This window comes from Aethalodelphis obliquidens, unplaced genomic scaffold (genome assembly GCF_003676395.1).
Source record: "Aethalodelphis obliquidens isolate GAN/ISIS:26980383/991018 unplaced genomic scaffold, ASM367639v1 scaffold9, whole genome shotgun sequence".
Classification (NCBI taxonomy): domain Eukaryota; kingdom Metazoa; phylum Chordata; class Mammalia; order Artiodactyla; family Delphinidae; genus Aethalodelphis; species Aethalodelphis obliquidens.
This window is the reverse complement of record NW_020837953.1, coordinates 16307171-16328055: the sequence shown is the minus strand read 5'-3', so window position 1 is coordinate 16328055 and position 20885 is coordinate 16307171. Positions and strand designations below refer to the sequence as shown.

Below are 20885 nucleotides of genomic sequence, written 5' to 3'. Positions count from 1 at the left end.
ACGGCAGGGGAGGGGCACAGGCTGCTTTCCTGCTGTTGGTGGTGTATCAACCCCTCCTTCCTGGGGTCTAGAACAGCCACTCATCCCCATTTTCTTGAGTCCAGTTTGGCCGTTAAAGGTGGCCATGGCCTCTGTAAGTTATTCTCAGACTTAGGGCTGTAATGTCATTCACAATGATTGATGCCTGATCCCATGAGGGCTTTTGGTCATTTCTGTGTTTCGGTTGATCCTCAGTTATTCACCTGGCTGTTAAGGCTGACAGGACATTGTAGCTGGCTCCATCCCTGAGGCTACGTGGACGCCCTTCCTGGGAGCACATACCCGGTGTCCTCCGGGGAGCAGTGGAGGTTGGTGTGTACGTCTGTCTGTCTTAGCATGTCTCAATTGCTTCCTGATAAAATTCTGAGAGTTGGGCCCCATCAATATCTCAAATACATGTGAGGAAACGTTAACTTAGAATCAGTTTTAAGATGTTTCAGACTGTAAAGTCCTTTTAACTATATCTCTGGCGAAGATGTAGAAGCACTTCATGGGACTGTAAATTTCACGTTGAACAGTCTTCATGAAATACACATCTCCCCTACGCACAAGCTGTTTTCTCCATATCAATCGTGGCCCTGCAAGTAATGTTTCACAAATATTCTGTAAAGCACAGAAAACCCCATGATAATGTGAAATATGACTTTCACTTGTCTGTTAGACAGAAGAATCACACATGCCTCTCTCCTATCAGCACTAACATTTGTTATGGATAATAACACTTTCAATCACAACTATTTTTGGAAAGCGGGTTTATTTTAAACCTTCCCTCCCCCACTGAAAACACTCTCCCAAGGACACAGATTCCTAGAAACCACAGCCCGTTAATCTAACTATGGAATGAGAATGTTTTCTTCCCACTAACTTTGTTTAAAAGTTGTTTTTAAGAGAGTGAGTCTAAAGGCCACAGGTACAAGATGAAGGAGCATTTTACCTTTCTGGCTGACTGGCGTAGGAGGGGCCTGGGTCCTTAAGGCCCAGGCTCTGATGTTGTGTGAGGTGAGGGCCGAGAGAGGCCATGGTTTTAGGCAGCATCTGCATTTCACCTGGAGCCTGTGGTCCTTTTAGTTGCGGGCACCAGCAGAGAAGCCAAAGAGCTAAAGATTTATATTGTATATTCTTAATTCCATGACAACACAGCTGGATCCTCCCTGTTCAAGTAGCAGGTGACCAGTCCTAGAGGTGTATTTTGAACGTCACTACATCCATGAGGGTGACAGAGGCTCACCCTGCCTCCAGATGATTGATGGAAAAGCAAAACTCACAGAGTAACTACAGGCCTTGCATGGTTCTGAATACTTTGGTAACCTGTCTGTTTTCCCTCCTCTGTAGCCAACTTGAGGACTCACTGATCATGACTTCTATCAAGGAGCAGGCAGCAATTAGCCGGCTCTTGAGTTTTTTACAGGATTGGGACAATGCTGGCAAAGTCGCAAGGAGTCACATCCTCAACAATTTCATTGAAACCAACCAAGGCAAGACTGCCCCTGAGCTGGAACAGGAGTTTTCCCAGGGAGCCAGCTTGTTCCTGGTCCGCTTGACCACCTGGCTTAGACTCACGTATCCTTTGCTGAACAGGAAAACAAACAGGCAATCTTCAAAAGAGAAAAGGAACAAAGATAGTCGAGGGAGCTCTTCTCCTGATTCTCAGTCAGATTTTAGAGCAGGACATCTAGTGATCAAAATACCATCCCTGAAGTCAAGAACTCCCTCAGCGTCCCGTCTTCCCAGTCTATAAAGATATCCTCCTTCTCACTGCTAACCTCTCTTGCTCCCATCAGAGTTGAAGTGGGTGTTCCTTGTCTAGGACTAATACTCTGTGTTCTGCTTGAATCCCCTCCCATCTCCCCAAGGACTTTATTCGTTCCCTCCTATAGCCTTCACTTCTGCCTCATTACCAGCTTTTTCATCAGCATTTATGTATGCTCAAATCTCTTCCACCTTAAGGTTTTAATTCAATCCTTGTCTGGAACCTATATTCCACCTTGCTTCTGCCCTTCGTGCTGAAGCCTGTTGAAAAGGCTGTTGACCTTCCCCGCCTCCCTTTCTCCTGCACCCACTGCAGCCTGACTTCCGTCCCCTCCACTCCACTGACGCAGGTCTTGCCAAGGTTACCAGTGCTTTTCTAATTGTGAAACCTAGTGACCACATCCTCAGACCTTATACAGGACCTCTCAGTGGCGTTTGTCAGCCAACCATTCCCACTTCTCAAAACATTCTTCCCTGAAACTAATGTAATGTTTATGTCAATTTTACCTCAATAAAAAGAGAGAGAGAGAGAGAGAAGGAAAGCAAAAAGAAGCACATATAGACCATATCACCACACACACACACACACACACACACACACACACACACACACTCACACACACACACTTCCTGTGGTTTCTGATACCAGTTCTCTTGGTTTTCTCCTTTCTTTCTGTCCATCCTTCTCCTCTTCAGCCATGCCTTAAATGTTGGTGTTTGCCGGCCTCCAGCCACAGCCCTCTTTTCTGCTTGCTCTCAGCTTCTCCCTAAGTGATCTAGCCACTGTCAGGATGTCAACACCACTCCAGTTTGAGGACTCTCAGATGTGTACCCCGCCCACATTTCTCTGGAATCTGAGCTCCATACCTGTTAACCCAGCTGCCACCTCCACTTGTCTCCCACAGACTCTCACGTTTCTGGCTTGGGAAACTAGGCGAATGGGACATCATTACGTGGGAAGAGAATACAAGGAAAGGAGTGAGTCTGGGGGTAGATAAGTTTGATTTGGGACATGTTGTGTTTGAGGTGCCTGTGCTCTGGAGCCCCAGAAGCAGACTTGGGGCTGAAGACAGATTTGGTCCCCATGATGGTGATAATTTGAGTCGTGGGTGGATTTCAGGATATTCCTGCTCCATATGCCCGTAGCACTCCATGGATTCATCTCAGACCCTTTTCTTATGTATTTTTCTCGTTGCCTGAACCCTCTTCCCTTCCCTAAACCTCCTCTTTATTTAACTAATTTCTACTCCATTATTCAGGTCTCAATCCAAGCATCACTTTCTCAGGAAGCCCTTTTCAGAGCCCCAGACTAGCTTAGGTTCCCCTGTTAAATATACTCAGGGCACTTCCTCTATTTTAATAGTCATGACATCTTGTTATTACGTGCTTAATATCTCTCTTCCCCCACTGGATTGTAAGCTCTACAAGGGCAGGAATTACATCTGTTCTACTCCTCTCTGTATTTCTAACACCTAACACGTGCCTGGCACATAATGGGTACTTAATACATGTCTGTTGAACAACGGAATGAATGAACCAGAGACTCTGAAGCTAAGCAGAACTAAAGGCTTAGGTAAACACAGCTCTCTCTTCTTATAGTTAATCATTGATTAAATTATTAATTAGACTCAGGCCTTGAACACAGTCTGACGGGAATCCACTGAATACATCTCTGGGTTAACCCCAATATTCTCAGACATTAATGTGCATAAAAGAGGTTTAAAATGCAGGTAACCAGTCTGCCTCCCCACCCCACGACCAGGTTTTGATTTAGTAGATTAAGGGTGGGTCCCTGGACTCTTTATTTTTCTTTTCTGTTTTAAAATTAATTTATTTATTTTATTGTTTTTTTTATTAGAATAAAATTGCTTTACAATGTTGTGTTAGTTTCTGCTGTACAATGAAATGAATCAGCTATATGTATAGCTATATCCCTTCCCTCTTGGACCTCCCTCCCAAGCCCCCCCATCCCACCCATCTAGGTCATCACAGAGCACTGAACTGAGCTCTCTGTGCTGTACAGCAGGTTCCCACTAGGTATCTGGGTTTTTTGTTTGTTTGTTTTGTTTTGGCTGCATTGGGTCTTCGTTGCTGCGCACGTGCTTTCTCTAGTTGCGGCGAGCAGGGCTACTCTTCATTGCGGTGTGCAGACTTCTCTTTGTGGTGGCTTCTGCTGCGGAGCATGGGCTCTAGGTGTGCGGGCTCAGTAGTTGTGACACGCAGGCTCAGTAGTTGTGGCTCGTAGGCTCTAGAGCGCAGGCTCAGTAATTGTGGCACACTGGCTTAGTTGCTCCGCAGCATGTGGGATCTTCCCAGACCAGGGCTCGAACCCATGTACCATGCATTGGCAGGCGGATTCTTAACCATTGTGCCACCAGGGAAGCCCAGCTTTTTGTTTTACACATGGTAGTGTATTTATGTCAAACCTAATCTCCCAATTCATCCCACCCTCCCCTCCCCGCTCTGTGTCCTCATATCCGTTCTCTATATCTATGTCTCTCTTCCTGCCCTACAAATAGGTTCATCTGTACCATTTTTCTAGATTCCACATATATGCGTTAATATACGGTATTTGTTTTTCTCTTTCTGACTTACTTCACTCTGTATGACAGACTCTAGGTCCATCCACATCTCTACAAATGACCCAATCTTGTTCCTTTTTATGGCTGAGTAGTATTCCATTGTATATATGTACCACATCTTCTTTATCCATTCATCTATCATTGGACATTTAGATTGTTTCCATATCCTGGCTATTGTAAATAGTGCTGCAATGAACATTGGAGTACATGTATCCTTTTGAATTATGGTTTTCTCAGGGTATATGCCCAGTAGTGGGATTGCTGGGTCATACGGTAGTTCTATTTTTAGTTTTTTAAGGAACCTCCATACTGTTCTCCATAGTGGCTGTATCAATTTAGATTCCCACCAACAGTGCAAAAGGGTTCCCTTTTCTCCACACCCTCTCCAGCATTTATTGTTTTTAGATTTTTGATGATGGCCATTCTGACCAGTGTGAGGTGATACCTCATTGTAGTTTTGATTTGCATTTCTCTAATAATTAGTGATGTTGAGCATCTTTTCATATGCCTCTTGGCCATCTGTATGTCAGGACTCTTTAGTTTTCAAAAGAGCCCTGGGTTGACTCTGATGCCAGTGGTCCACAAGTGGTGCTTTGAAAAACATCAGGATCTACAATCTGGCTTTGTCCCCATAACTCATGACACCAACCTCACCAAAATGTTGTCACTAACTTGACAACATTTTCCACTCGACCAAAGGGTGACGTGAGTGAGGCAGTGTCAGATCCTAGCTTTATTTAAAACTTTGATATTTTATTCATTGTGTATTTTTATATTATTTTTTCTTTTTTTAATAATGCAGGAAATATTATTTAGTTACTGAGATTTTGATGCCCCCTTAAATTTCATACCTGAGGGCATTCCCTGACAGTCCAGTGGTTAGGACTCCTCGCTTTCACTGCCAAGGACCCGGGTTCAATCCCAGGTCAGGGAACTAAAATCCCACAAGCCACGCGGCCAAAAAAAAAAAAGTTAATACCTTAAGCAAGTGAGTCACTCGCCTCACACCCTGGTCCCAGCCCTGCTTGACCACTGCCCTTTCTAAAGCTCTCCTCTCTGGACTTCCCTGGTGGTCCATTGGTTGAGACTCCACACTCCCAATGCAGGGGTCCCAGGTTTGATCCCTGGTTTGGAAACTAGATCCTGTATCCATGCTGCAACTAAGAGTCCGCCTGCCACAACCAAGAAGTCCACACGCTGCAACTAAAAAGATCCCACGTGCAGCAACTAAAGATCCCGCATGCTGCAACGAAGATCCCATGTGCCACAACTAAGACCCGGCACAGCCAAAAAAATAAATAAATAAATATTTTTAAAAATAAAAAGTAAAAAAAAAAAAAAAGCTCTTCTCTTCTCTCCCTTCTCCCATCACCGTTTCTCAGTCACTGTTGCAGGGTCTTTCCTACCACCCCTTAAATATTAGTGTTTCTAAGATTTCTGTGTTCAGCCCTCTTCTTTTTAAATTTAATTAAATTAATTAATTTATTTATTTATTTTTGGCTGCATTGGGTCTTCGTTGCTGCGTGCGGGCTTTCTCTAGTTGTGGAGAGCTGGGGCTACTCTTCATTGCAGTGTGAGCGCTTCTCATTGCGGTGGCTTTGCTTGTTGCGGAGCACAGGCTCTAGGGCACGAGGGCTCAGTAGTTGTGGTGCATGGGTTTAGTTGCTCCGCGGCATGTGGGATCTTCCCGGACCAGGGCTCGAACCCGTGTCCCCTGCATTGGCAGGCGGATTCGTAACCGCTGCACCACCAGGGAAGCCCAAGCCCTCTTCTTTTCTTACTCAATCATTGCACTTGTTAACTGAGGCATCGTATCATTCTTCTCCACGTCCTAAGTGCTAATCAGAGCACCCAACATTTAGTGGACACTCAGCCAATGTTTATTAAATGAGCCACGCTTTTTTTTTTTTTTTTGGCCACGCTGCGCGGCTCGTGGGATCTCAGTTCCTGACCAGAGATTGAACCCAGACCACAGCAGTGAAAGCCCAGAATCCTAACCATTAGGCCACCAGGGAACTCCCAAACCACGCTTTTAATATACAGTTGTATATTCAGTTTCTACACCTGGAATTGTTCATAATTTCCTAACTTTTTGTGACCTTGTCATACAGGAGAGAAAAGAGACTGGCTGAAGAGACATAGCATTTTGAATCAGTGACCACCCCCACTTCTCCTCCCCACCCCTCCAGTTACGGTGGATTTTGAAGGAAAACAAATCAATATAGTATCATTATGTTTTGTAAAATTGACTGCCACCTAATCCCACATTAGCTTCAAACCCCTTTTTTAAACTTGAACTTCTAGAACCAATCAGTAAAACTAAAGATTTATATATTATAATAACAAAAATTATTAGTTACCATGTATTGAGTCTTTTTATGCTCTAGGCACTGAACTCTGTGTACAGCACAAATATCTCATTTGAGCCTAACACCAGGCCTAATAGGTATTGGTATCATTCCCCCAACCACCACTTTTTTTTTTTTTTTTTTTTTGGCCTCCCCCCGGGGCATGTGGGATCTTAGTTCCCCGACCAAGGATCAAACCTGCGGCCCCTGCAATGGAAGCATGGAATCCCAACCACTGGACCACCAGGGAATTCAGTATCATCCCATTTTATAGATTAGAAAGATGAGCCTTGAAAAGGTTGAATAATTTACTAGCAGGTGGCAGAGATAAGGATTAAAATGGGTGGTCTGGCTCCAAAGCCCATACACCATCCAGGCGACTTCAGTGAATCCCTGCCACGGTACCACCTCCAACACCATCTGTGTCAATAGCCCACTCCCTCCCTCTGTTTGTCTGTAGGCAGGAAGGGCTGACAGTAAGAAGCAGGACTCTGAGTTAGGCTGCCTAGGTTCAAATCCCAGTTCCATCAGTTAACCTTGGGACCATGATCAGGTCCTTAAACTGTCTGAGATTGTTTCCTCATGAAGGAAGTGGAAATACTGATAGCACCCACTGCAGGGTGCGCTGAGGGTTAAATGAGACAATGCCAGCGAAGCAGTTAGCACAGTGCCTGGCACACAATAAATGCTTAGTACTTGTTAGCTACTGCTGATATCGTGGCAAACTTCTGGAACTAATTGCTGGAAATAATGGGCCAGAAATATGTATAATGAAGTGGTTATGAAAATAAGGCTAGCCTGGGACAGAGGAAAAAGAAGGTGACGAAAGTTGGTCAGCCTCGCTGATAGTTGAAGAAAAGAGGCACTGAGAAGGCATGGAGGCAGAAATGGGGGCTGGGGTTACAGAGGAGCTGGGTGGTGGGCTGACAGCCTGGCCCCCAGCTAAAACGGCAACAGGCAGGGGAGCCTGGCTCCAGAGCAAACACTGTTTTTGCAGTAAAGAGCCTTTTCTAATGAGCCAATCTGTCTCTACTTCTATTGGCATCCTGGGAACCAGGGTGCAGCCGAGATAATTTGCCTCATGCACCCTCCCTCCCCAACAAAGCACCATTACCTCCAACCCATTACATTAGCCTTTATCAGTCTTGGAAGCTTTCAGTCATCCTCCATGAGCTGCAATAATTTCAGCTAATTTCTTAAGTGTTCTAAGAGCCTGTGATGTGTTATGAGCCTAGTAATTGTTGACTGGTTCCTCTTCTGTTGTGGCTTGATTTCATACCTTGTATCCGAGCTGAAGCGTGCTCTGGGTGCTTTATTACAACGAAGCTTTTTGCAAAAGCTCACATTAAAAAATAACATTAAGCACTGGGGTTGTTTTAAATCAGAGTTTAATTTTTCCACCATCTCCTGTTGTTCTTATTAGGAAGACACACAATTCTTCATAAAGATAGTGACCTCCATTATAAAGCTTTGAGCAAGTACAAAATTGAGAATTAATGATGAAGCTGATTATTTTTAGAGAAGTCCAAGAATGAGGCAAAAAGTAATGAACTGGGCTGAGCCCAAGGGTGCAATGGTCACGGCACAGAGAAGCTTCAGAAATTGACCCCCAGCTTTCTTCATGCACCCTCCATTCATCAGCGCCTCTTACTCTCTAGAGAGCATGTTAGAGACAAAGTGGCTGAACTACCCCAGAAGAGCTTTCTGGAGAACTATGAACATGCCTGCCACCACCACCCATGCCCCTACCCCTTCAACCTAGTTGCCCCTCTCAGATAAAGGATACAATTCAGCTGTTGGTCATCCTGGGCCATAGGTGGTATCAGGGATCAGACACAGGATGGAAAACCACCCTGAAATTCACTCTTTAACTTGTCGTACAGCTACATGACTGGCTCACGTTTAGATAAGCTGCTCAGGTCCATTGGCATCTTCTTATCAGCTGTAAGCAGGTGAGTTCTGTTCTAGCGAAATTCTGGGGTCTCAGTTGCCTACCTGACTCATGGTATCCTTGACATTCACACCACATGGGACCTTAGCTTCTAGTTATCAGTGGGTACCTAAGCCCTCAGGTTGGACCCAGAGGTGGTGGCAGCTGTGGTCCTGGTCTAGTTGCTCCTCCATCCCATGTTCTCCATTGATACTTTGCTAGTCAGCACCCTCTTGGTTGTGAATTACAGAAAACCGACTCATACTGGACCAGGAAAAAGTAGAAATTATTAGACTACTTAACTGAAATGTCCAGAGAGTGGAAATCCATATTTCAGGCCTGACTATATCCAGGGGCTCAAAAAATGTCATCAGTACTTGTTCTCTCCCACTTTTTCTCCATTTCTCAGTGCTTGGTCTCTCCCGCTTTTCCACCATTTCTCAGTATTTGGTCTGTCCCGCTTTTCTCCATTTCTCAGTATTTGGTCTGTCCCGCTTTTTCTCCATTTCTCAGCTCTGTTTTCCTCTACTTTCATAGGCCTCCATGTGTTGTAGTCCTCAGTACTCCAGACATGCACCCTTCTAGCTCAGTCACACCAAAAAGAGAACATGTATTTCCCAAGCGTTCCCAAGAAAGTCCCAGGTTTTGAGCCTCATTGGACCAACTTAGGTCACATGCCTGGCCCCAAACCAATTACTGCAGCCAGAAGGATGACACACCTTCACCTGCTTACCCTCCCAAAACCACATGGCTCGTGAGTGGTGGAAGGGTGATCTCCCATGGGACAGTTGAGGTGCCCTTCAAGAAGAAGAGACACAGATGCTGGAAATCCAAGCACAGGAAATGGCCATTGTATTTAACTTCCGCATTTCCTTCTGGAAGGAAGCATTTCCAAACTATTGTGTCACTTTACCCACAAACATTTCCTGGGTAGGAGTATATGAAGAAAGGTCCTTGAGATCCCTTAGAAAGGTTAGTGTCAAGGAACTTGACAATGTCTTATTTCTACTTTTCTATCCCTCTGGACAGTAATCGATATCTCATAGAATTTCTTGAGGTTGGTGGGGCCCTAACACTCTTGGAAATACTTGCACTGAAGGAGATCGAGGAGGAGGACAAGAAGGAATCCATCAAGCTACTTCAGGTTATCTCAAACTCTGGCAGAAAGTACAAGGAGCTCATCTGTGAAAGCTATGGTGGGTACCACGTAGAACGAGAGTGTCACTTCTCCTGTCTCCCTGGGGGCTGCCCCCAGCACTGCTAGAGGAAAACGCATCACGGACCTGGTTGCACAGGAAGCGTTCTGTAGGGTGGACCCACTTAGCTCCTGTCTGGATCACCACCGGAAGACCCAGAGTTACGATTGTCTCGATTTATTTTTTGCTCAAATCTTTCCATGGTGGTTTTGGAAATACTTCATTTCAAGTATATCCTGTTTCGTGCATCCATTCAACAAAGATTTGTTGAGCCATTTATGAATAACTCTAGAAATAAGATTGAACTAAAAGCGTTGAATATGTGTGCTAGGTATACGCTAAGGTGCTGGGAACACAAAGATGAATAAAATACAGTCCTTGTCCTCAAAGAGCTTACAGTGCCGTGAGAAAAGGAAATAACCCGGTAATTTCAGTATGTCCCACCAAGTGGTCTGCTTGAGGTGTGCACAGGAGATGCCATCCCCCACGCATCCCTCTTTAAAGCACTTCCCTCACTGCTCTTCCGTCATTTCTCCCCCATGGCCTCTCTGAGCCTCGGTGTATTTATCCTAAAAAGGGACCAACACCTCCCTCTCAGTGTAGTTTCCAGGGCTAAATAAGGTAGTATTTGTCAAAAAACATTTAGTGCTGAGCGCTATCTATGTGTTAGTTATCATACAGCAATCAAAAGTGCAAGTTTTATTTGTGCATTTTGCAGAGCCATTTTAAATTTTAAAACAGATTTTGACAACATGCCTACGTGGAAACAAAATCCCCCAGCCACCTAGGCACGAGGTGAAAACAGTAGCGATGCAACATGAGAACAGAGCCTCGATTTTGCTTTGACTGGACAGGCCTGGTTAAATACATCTTAATCCTATTCCCTCATATTATGTAGCCTTGAGTAAGGATTATTTTCATAAACCCCTTCCGGTTTAGCATTTCCTCTCTCCTTTGCTCAGGGGTACGATCCATAGCAGAGTTCTTGGCAAAGTCTAAGTCAGAAGAGACCCAGGAAGAAGTGCAGGTTCTGCTGGAGTCTTTGATCCACAGTAATCCCAAGTATCGGAATCAAGTGTACAGAGGCCTAATAGCTTTGCTGCCCTGTGCGTCCCCGAAAGCTCAGCAGCTGTCCCTGCAGACCCTCAGGACTGCCCAGGTGAGCCCAGGCTGCATGCTCCGGTGGTTCTGATTCCAACTCAGTCATCTGACAATTACCTTCCACAGTTGCACTCCACGCAAGCATGAGAAAGAGAGCTCAGCCTCCCACTGCGTGTCTGCTGCTCCATCAGCGTTACTTCCAGAAGGCCAGGGCAGGGCAGAGAGTTCGTGTCTCCCAGCAGAGTGATATGTCCTGTTTGCTTAAGGATCAGAAAGACGTTGGCAGACTTAAAAGTGGTGGAGACAAGCAGCAAGGTTGATGAAAGGACCGTAGAAAAGATTAAAGGAGTCAGTTTGGTAGGGAAAGAATCCTGGTGCATTTGTAGGCAGCATGTAACTGAAGAAAGAAGCCAGATCTCCGGTGCTTGGGAAACCTCCATTTCTCTCGTTGTCTTCTGCCTTCCTCTCGGTGCCCTAGAATGCAGCAAAGTCAGCTTTGGGGCATGGCGACCACACGAAGACACCATACAAGGAGGGAATAGAGGCTCCAAGAGAGGTTTTGAGATGAACCATCGAAAGCTCTCAGTAGTACAGCTCCAGGAAGGGCTGGAGGCAGGGAGGCAGTTAAGAGACCAAAGGGATGATACGGCCTGAACCATGGCAGGAGAAATCAAGGTGACCAGGTTGGACAGACGTTTCGGAGGCAGAGTGTATGGGACTTGGGGCAGTAAAAGAAAAGGAGTCAAGGGCTTCCCTGGTGGCGCAGTGGTTGAGAGTCCGCCTGCCGATGCAGGGGACGCGGGTTCGTGCCCCGGTCCGGGAGGATCCTACGTGCCGCGGAGCGGCTGGGCCCGTGAGCCATGGCCGCTGAGCCTGCGTGTCTGGAGCCTGTGCTCGGCAACGGGAGAGGCCACAACAGTGAGAGGCCCGCGTACCGCAAAAAACAAAAACAAAAACAAAAAAAAGAAAAGGAGTCAAGAAGACGCCAGCTTTGGACTTAGACCACGGGGTGAGTTGTGTGCCACCAAGAGAACAGGAAAAACGGATCTGATTTAGGTTTTGACCCAATAAACTTGATGAGCCTTGGTGGCTCCCAAGTGCCCATCTCAGGAGAAGGCCAAGCTGGTTGCAGAAGATGTAGATGGATGACTTGTGCAAAAAATACTGAACCCTGAGCTCCCCTCCTGTGGAATTTGACAGCTTGCGGGTGGCCTTTAAGTTTCCCCCACGCAATTCTGATTCCTAGCTCAGTTGAGGAATCACTGCTCGGGACGTGTAGTAGAGATGCCCACAGGACAGTAGAAAATAAAAATCTGAGGCTCCAGAGAGAGATCGGAGATGAAGATGGCAGTTTGGAGTTCATGAACAGAGAAGTGATATCCGAAAGAGTAGAAGTCAGTAAGATCACCCAGGTAGAATACGCCAAGTACGAAGAGAAGGAGCACTGCCAGCATTTAAGAGATGAGCTGAGGAAGAAGATCAGCAAAACATCTGATTATCATTATTGTTTCCAGTTTCCGTTTATTAAGTGCCTCCTACATGCCAGGCACTGTGCTCAGGGCTTGCTTACACTGTTTCCTTTAGTCTTCACAGAGGCTGATGGAGACAGGTATTATCATCCCCATTTTAAAGGTGATGCTAACAAGCCTTAGGAAGGTGTTCAGTGACTTATTCAAGGCCACACACTAAGTAGAAGATATATACCAAGTGAACATTAAAATCCAACTCAACTCCAGAGTCTTCTTTCCATATACCACTCTGCCTCCTTGAAAAAGAATGATGGCAGGGGGTGGGGGTGGGGGTGGGATGAATTGGGAGATTGGGATTGACATGTATACACTGATGTGTATAAAATGGATGACTAATAAGAAAAAATAAATAAAAAATAAACATTAAAAAAGAAAAAGAATGATAAGCCATAAAAGGAGAAGAGGAAAACACAAGGCTGTGAAAAGTAAGGGAAAAGAGTTTCAAGAAGAAGGACATGGACTTCCCTGGTGGCGCAGTGGTTAAGAATCCACCTGCCAATGCAGGGAACACGGGTTCAATCCCTGGTCCGGGAAGATCCCACATGCTGAGGAGCAACTAAGACCTTGCACCACAACTACTGAAGCCCTGGCACCTAGAGCCTGTGCTCCCCAACAAGAGAAGCCACCGCAATGAGTAGGCCCTGCTGTCCACAACTAGAGAAAGCCCACGCACAGCAACGAAGACCCAACACAGCCAAAAATTAATTAATTTTTAAAACATCAAAGTAGAAGGACATGATCAGTTGGCTCAAATACAGCAGAGAGATTCAGTGCAGGTAGAACAGAAAGCTGAGCTCAGCAGGAAAAGTTTTGGTAAATTAGGGGACTGTCCGATGGCAGGAAAAATTAAATTACAGCCACCTGTCAAAGGATGCATGGAGGATGAAGAAGTAGCTTCCCCTGGGAAGCTTAGGTGTAAAGGGGGAAAGAGCAGTAGCAAGAGGAGACAGAGTTGAAGGATGGTCGCTTTCAATCTGGGTGATCTTGAGAATGTTTAATGCCAAAAGACAGGAACCAGTGCACGGGTAGAAGACACAGACAGGAGGGTTGCCTGATTAGGTGAGATCCTGAGAGAGAGAAGATTTAGGATTTTGGATGAGTTCCACTCTCTCCAGCCTGTGCCTGTCTTCCCTGCAGCCAAGATAGCCGACTTGTCCCTGAACCTCTAGCAGTGGCCAGCTAGCCTCCACCGAGTGCCTCCTGAGCCAGAGGGTTCAGTGGCAACCTCGACAGAGTCTCTGGAGATTCCTGGCTGCCCGTCTCCACCCTTCCTCTCCAGAAGAAATTAACTTCGGACTTCCCTGCTGGCGCAGTGGTTGGGAATCCGCCTGCCAAATGCAGGGGACACGGGTTCAATCCCTGGTCCCGGAGGATCCTGCGTGCCACAACTGCTGGGCCTGCGTGCCTGGAGCCCGTGCTCCACAGCTGGGGAGGCCACCACGGTGGGAGGCCTGCGCACCGCAGCGAGGAGTGGCCCCCGCTTGCCACAACTAGAGAGGGCCCACGCGCAGCAACGAAGACCCAACGCTGGCAAAATAATTAATTAATTTTTAAAAAGAGAGAGAGAGCTCTCCCTCCTTACTAGTATGCAAAAAATTGACTATAATGTTAAAAAAAAAAAAGAAAGAAAGAAACTAACCTCTCGGGTGCGGGGCCAGGGCCCAGTGACTCACTGCTGGCCCCCTCTCCCCATTCAGCTAAGGCTGCCCGGCTGTTTGGAAGTCAGCTTTTCACTTCTCCCAGGTGGACTAGACGGAAAGGAAAGAGTAACCACCTTGTCCTGCTGTCTTTCTTGCCAGTCGATCATCGGGACAACACACCCCAGCATTGTGGACTGCGTGCTGAAGGTGCTGCGCACTGTGCACCCGGAAGTCCAGTATGAAGGTAGGGGAGGCGGCCGGGTCTGCTCCAGACGGCACAAGGTGGCCATGAGAACTAGGCAGCTTTGCTCTGAGACGTTTTCTCCCGTTCACAAAGAGCCTTAGTGAGTGAGTGTCCTAGGCAGCCTCGGCAGACGGAAGGTGCTGGCTCTGTGCTGATGGGCAAGTTATTCAGAAAACGACAGTCACATTCTGGGCCTGGAATCAGCCACATGCTCTAGCAGTTGTCAGAATGTGCCTGGGTGCAGAGCTGGCTCTCGTTCCCAGACTTATGTGGCATTTCCCCTCCAAACAGAAATCACCCTGAGGACTGTTCTTCTAAGAAACCAGATTGGGTAATGATAGTATTAATACGTTTTCATTTATTGAGTATGCCTATGTGCCAGCCACTTGCCATGCATTGCTCCATTTAATTCTCAAAATAACCACAAGAGTACAGATTCTGGTACATATTAGGTATTCAGATGTTCAAATGAATGAATGGTGGGGGTTGGCATTTTTATGTTTTTCAAGCTACAGCCCTGAAGCACGGAGAGATTAAGTATGCTTCCCAAAGTTACACAGCTGACCGGACTCAAACCAGATCTGTCTGACTCCAAAGCGTGTGCTTTTAACATGCAGCACATGGCAGGTGTTTCCAGGATGTTATTTCCTTCCCTGCTCTTCCGATGGTTCAGAGAAGGGAGATTCTGTTTTCAACAGGAGAGATCAAGGAAGGGTTCTCTGGGAAGGTGGTATTCGAGCTGAGCCTTGAAAAATGGGAAGGTAGAAAGCAGAGAAGGGCATTCTGGAAAGGGGAATGGTGTAAAGGAAGGCCCAGACACAGGGAAGTACAAGATGTGTCTGGGGAGTGGCATGGAGATCATTTGGTGGAGGTTTGGTAGCGGTCTCGGTCTAGGAAGACCTAGGAGGGTAGGCCAGGACCAGATCATAGAGCACCTTGAACATCAGATGGAATAGCAGGCCAGAGCCACAGGGAGACTTTAGACTGGAGTTGTTCAGACAACAAAATGGAATGTGCTGATCTAGCAGGATAGAGAGGCCCCAGGAAGAGAGAGAAGGGACAGGACTGGGGAGGGCCTGGGTGTGGAGAGTGAGATGGCACATGAAGGGGGAATGGGCCCAGCCGAGGAGGCGAGGGCAGGGAGACCCATAAGGCAGGAAGGGTCTGGGTGGCACTACATATCAGGATTTCTGTGCAGGATGACCGGCTGAGCCCCAGGTCCAGGAAGCCTAGGAGGGTCAGAGGGAGGAGGCCGGTACCAGGGTTAAGGTATACAAGTGAGACCCTGGGGATCAGCAAAGGCCTGGCGCTCACTCCCAGCCTAGATTGTTTTTTGGAGGCAGCGTTGAGATTGAATGCCCACCTTATCTTTCCTTCAGCAGCACTGTCAACTTTGTATTTGTTTGACCCCTGCGGGGGTACATGGACTCCTGTGTTGGGAAGTAATGCTATGTTGGAATCGGTTACCAGCTGGAGCAGAGCCTCCTAGCTGGGGAGGAGTTGCCAGGTGGAGTGGTAGAGGCATCTAAGTCAAGGTCAGGCCCAGCAGCAGAGAGGTGTTGCTGGCATTGGAGCAAGGGGGTGAGCTGGCGGTGGAATCATGTCAGGAGGCTTAATCAAACAGCCCCGAGGAGACTAGATTGAGTGGCGCTGTGACCTCCCTCCCCTCACCCAACTTCCACGTGGCAAAGTGACCATTCCGCCACTTCCCACCTTAAGCATTTCTTCTCTGAGGGCTTCCCTGACCTGCCGTCACCCCTGCCCAAATGTCAGCCTCCTTCCTTTTTACCATCTTGCTCCCTCCTCCCCGCCAGCACCTGCCTCCATTGAAGCAGTTATCTCCAGAATGGTAACTTCCCTTTACATAGACTGTGCACAGTTTCCGTGCAGCTCTCATAGTTTTTGTCCTTATACCCCCAGCACAGTCCCCAGCGTATGTTAGGTCCTTGGTAGGTGTTCGTTGAGTGCGTGAGGGAGGGAGGGAGTCCTGCACATGCACACTGTATTAGTGACTACCTGCCTAAATGCCTTCCCCTCTGAGCAGCTTCAGGGCAGGGACAGGGTCTGATTCATTTCTTTTTCCAGCTCAGGGCCTGGCATATAAAGTGTGGTGTGCAGTAGAATTTTGTTGAATGAATTTATGCAAAACTGGCTTTGCTTCAGTTTCGCTGATGAAGTCCTCCAGAGTTGAACTGGCCCAGCTTCTTCCCATATCAGGCCCAATCTAGAGTCCTGCTGCGTTTATTACGTAACAGCTGACTCTGGCAGAGACAGCAGGAGCATGAATTGTCACTGCCTTTTTGGTTTGATGTCTACTGGTGTGAAACTGTGCACCTCAAAATAATTTCGGATAAGCCAGACTCGTAACAGGAGTACAAGAAATGTCTATTGAATGAAAGAATTATTCTTTTTTACCGGGCACTTCAAAATAGTCTTCGTGGGCTTCCCTGGTGGCGCAGTGGTTGAGAGTCCGCCTGCCGATGCAGGAGACACGGGTTCGTGCCCCGGTCCGGGAAGATCCCACATGCCGCGGAGCGGCTGGGCCCGTGAGCCATGGCCGCTGAGCCTGCGCGTCCGGAGCCTGTGCTCCGCACGCAAAAAAAAAAAAAAGTAAAATAGTCTTCGTGTCCCTGGGAATATAGAGCATGCATGTGCATTGATCGTCCACCAGGGGGAACTATTTCACACGATTGGTGGAGTGGAAGTTAAGGGCAAGAATATGGTTCTCAGTTTTCACGGCGACTCCTCCAAAGGCAGGGGAGGGAAAGTCTGACAGGTCTTAGGTGGGGCCTAACACTGATGACCGGAGAGGATCAGAGATGAATTTCTCTGAGTTTGAGGACACCAAATTGCAAGACCAAGGTGGAGCTCCCCCAGGATGGTGGCAACATCATGGGGAGCCAGTGATACAGCTGAAGGGACTAAGCTTTATAAGGGCTTGTTTTTTAAAAACAAGTATTAATGAACATCTGTGGTGTGCCAAGTACTACGCCAAGTACTAGGGTTTTGTCTGTGTTTGTTTGTTTGTATTTGAGGAGAAAAAGGAATGGTTTGGAAGGAGGAAGTTACGGAGGCCGTGCTCTCTACCCTGCGTGCTGCATGGGGCGGGGGACGACATCCTTCCCTGAGAAGGCTCCAGGGAAAGTGGATTCTCAGGGGGAGTCCCGTGAAAACAGGAGGTGGAGAGGTTCGGTGGGCCTGGTGACACTTTCCCTCGCAGTGGGCGTCCGTGATGGAGGAGCCAGGAGATGACCTCACCTCCTTTTCCAGTGAGACCTTCCCCCCTCCACACCTACCAACCTGCCTGGCCTGTTACCCACCTCCTCTACTCTCTTTCCCATTACAACAGAGTGTCCCTACTCCCGTCACAGGCCACCTCCTTGACCCCAAGTTCCCCTCTAGCTCCTCATTTTTCCATTTTCTTCCATCATATTGGGAATAAAACTTGAAATACCTAGTTTTTTCAGCCCAGATGGCTAAGTGGAAGCTGTGTATCTTAAGTGACTCTTTACTTTCTGAGAGTTCTTAGGGCAAGGCGCAAGGTTCGGAGGAGGAAAAGGAGAAGGAAGGTAGGAGATGATAAGGCTCTCGAGCGGGGGGGGGGGGTATTCTGGCTACCTATTTCTTATAACAAGTCACCCCAGTTTTAGTGTTGTAAAACTATCACTATTTTATTCTCACATGTTATGTAGGTCAGGAATTTGAACATGACACAGCAGAGATGGATTACCTCTGCTCCATGATTCCTGGGGCCTCAGCTGGAAGACAGCTGGGACCACAGCAGGAACTCGAGTGAGGATCACTCTTACTGATTTTTCCTTTTGTCTCAGGCTCCAATATGGCTCCAATATGACTCTTACTGTTTTTATTTAACATTTTGATAGGTCGTTCTTCATTCATTTTTTTTGCATTGATTTTTTAAATTGCATTAAAAAGTATCTATCTTGATTACTAGATTTTGATCTCTCCCTTAAATTTTGCATCAGAGGCAAATGTTTCACTTGCCTCACCCAAGACCAAGCCTTGAGCAGCACAAGGAGGCTGGGATCTTCTGGGTCTTGAAGGTGGGACTCAGAGCTGGGACTGTGCACTGCAGCACCTACATGTGGCCTCTCCCTGTAGCTTAGGCTTCTCTCAGCTTGGTGGCCAGATTCCAAGAGGAATCCTGAGTGAGCTTCCAAGACATTGCAGACTGAAGCTGAATAGCCTTTCCTGACCTAGGTTTTTTTTTATAATAAATTTATTTATTTTATTTATTTTATTTTTGGCTGTGTTATGTCTTTGTTGCTGTGTGCAGGCTTTCTCTAGTTGCAGCGACCGGGGGCTGCTCTTCGTTGCGGTGCACGGGCTTCTCATTGCAGTGGCTTCTCTTGTTGCAGAGCACAGGCTCTAGGCACGCGGGCTCAGTAGTTGTGGCTCGCGGCTCTAGAGTACAGGCTCAGTAGTTGTGGTGCAGGGGCTTAGTTGGTCCGCGGCATGTGGGATCTTCCTGGACCAGGGATCGAACCTGTGTTCCCTGCATTGTCAGGCGGATTCTTAACCACTGTGCCACCAAGGAAGCCCAACCTAGCTTCTTAAGTCACATAGCATCACTTCCTGGCCAGATTCAAAGGAAGCAAGTAGATCCCACATCTTGATGGGAGGGGGATCAAATGATTTTGTGGCCAAGTTTTAAAACCACTGCAGTGGGCCGTGTGGGGCACATATGTTGTGGTGGCTCCATGTCTGTCTAGGTGGGATAAGCTTCTCTTTCTTCCTTTTTCTCCCCTTTCTCCATATTTTCATGCAGTTTCCTGAAATATGTTTGTCTGGCCAAGCTGGGTTTTGTAACATTACATCTCCTCCATACCCATGCAGGAGCCCCTGGAGGAGGGGTGGGTCAGGGAGCCCCACGTTGAAGGTCGTGGGGAAAGCCCTGCCCTTCCAGGTTCCTACAAAAGAGTGGAAGAGGAAACCTGGGACCAAGTAATGGCTTTCTGGTCCCCACTGCAGCAGATTCTGATTGCCCATTCTTGTCTGTTCTTCACTTTGAAGTAGAAATAACCAGGGAAAGGGTTCTGACACTTACATCTGCTAATTTCTGAGGATTGTTTGGTTTTGGTTTTTTTTTTCATGGAATTAAGACTTCAGAATTTCTTTTAATGATGATTCCATTCAGTCTAAAAGAGTCAAAATTAAAATTAAGGGAGGACTTCTCCAAAGTGGTCCTGCCTGGAATTTATCTCGATTTATAATGGAATTAGTGGCAGGCAGGGACTTAATCATGACGAGCAGTCTAAAGCCACAGAAGTATTCACTCACTGGTCTCCCTCCCTGGAGAAGAGAAATGTCAAAGTCACAACATTTTTTGGAAGGAGAAATTAATTCTGTTGGGAATTTGAAATATATATGTGTGTGTACATATATTAGTATCTGTTACAAATAAATTATTACCTTAGGAACATAAAAATTACTATGTATGACTTAATTAGAAACAGACAAATTATTGTAAATTAATTTGCCAAGTGTATGCTTACCCAAAAATCAACTGGCCAGATGACCAATTTGCTGAGTACCCAATTCACCAAATTACCAATTTACTGAAAATGTTTACTTTAAATGTTTAAAATATTTAAAGTGCATAGCAGTTCCTCTTGGTTGTATTGGTAGGGCCTAGGAGAGCTGGGAGAAGCCGGAACTTCTGAGTTCTCAGGGGTCTCAGCCTCTCTCGGCCCCTCAGTACCACTTTCTGCCCTTGGTTGGTCCCCTTCTCTGACCCTTGCCCTCCCTTTCTCTGCCCCACCCCCTCCCCATCCCCTCTTCTCCCAAGGATGGGCAGTCTAGGCCATGTAGCATGGTGACCTCCAGCAAGTTTCCTCACCAGGTCCCCCCTCCTTGCCCCTACTCCCTGCCACTGCAGCTACAGAGAGCTTGGGCAGAGACAAATGAAGATTCCTTAAAATGCTGCTATGAAGGCCACATGAAAGGCATTATATTCAAACTTTGCAGAAATCCGCAAAAGCTGTTAAATCTGTCCATCTATATTCATTACCTATTGCTATATAACAAATTATCCTAAAACCCAGTGACTAAAAAAAAATAAACATTTATTATTTCCCACAGTTTTTGTGGGTCAGGAATCTGGGAGCAGCTTAAATGAATGATTCTGGCTCAGGGTGTGTCATGAGACTGCAGTCAGGCGGTCAGCTGGGGCTGTAGTCATCCGAAGGCATGATCTGGTCTGGAGGACAGGCTTCCAGGGTGGCTCACTTACAGGTGGCTCACTTAGTGCTGGTTGTTGGCAGGAAGCCTCCGTTCTTCACCATGTGGACCTCGCTATAGGGCTGCTTGAGTGTCCTGACATGTCAGCTGGCTTCTCCCAGAGAGAGTGATGCAAGAGAGAGCAAAGAGGAAGCCCCAATATCTTTCATTATCTAATCTCAGAAGTTGCACATGTCACTTCTGTTTCACTCTGTTCATTGGAAGCCAGTCACTAAGTTGAGCCCACACTCAAGGGGAGAAGAATTGGGCGCCACCTCTCGTAAGGA

The 20885-nt window shown here is 46.9% G+C and overlaps 1 protein-coding gene across 5 annotated transcripts in view; it reads left to right on the top strand.

Annotated features, from left to right (window-relative positions):
- Positions 1-16852, top strand: part of ARMH1 (armadillo like helical domain containing 1) — a 31181-nt gene extending 14329 nt beyond the window's left edge. The window contains exons 2-7 of one of the 5 annotated variants that reach the window (XM_027108767.1): positions 235-347; positions 1372-1599; positions 8602-8670; positions 9678-9844; positions 10807-11003; positions 14274-16852. In XM_027108767.1, coding sequence (XP_026964568.1) covers positions 1394-1599; positions 8602-8670; positions 9678-9844; positions 10807-11003; positions 14274-14459 — 825 coding nt within the window. In that variant the 5' untranslated portion in view covers positions 235-347; positions 1372-1393 and the 3' untranslated portion in view covers positions 14460-16852. Of the gene's footprint in view, positions 1-234; positions 348-1371; positions 1600-8601; positions 9845-10806; positions 11721-14273 lie in introns of those variants that run through there. The other 4 variants (XM_027108765.1, XR_003433264.1, XR_003433265.1 and 1 more) reach the window with 4 other exon arrangements.
- The last annotated feature ends 4033 nt before the right edge of the window (positions 16853-20885 follow it).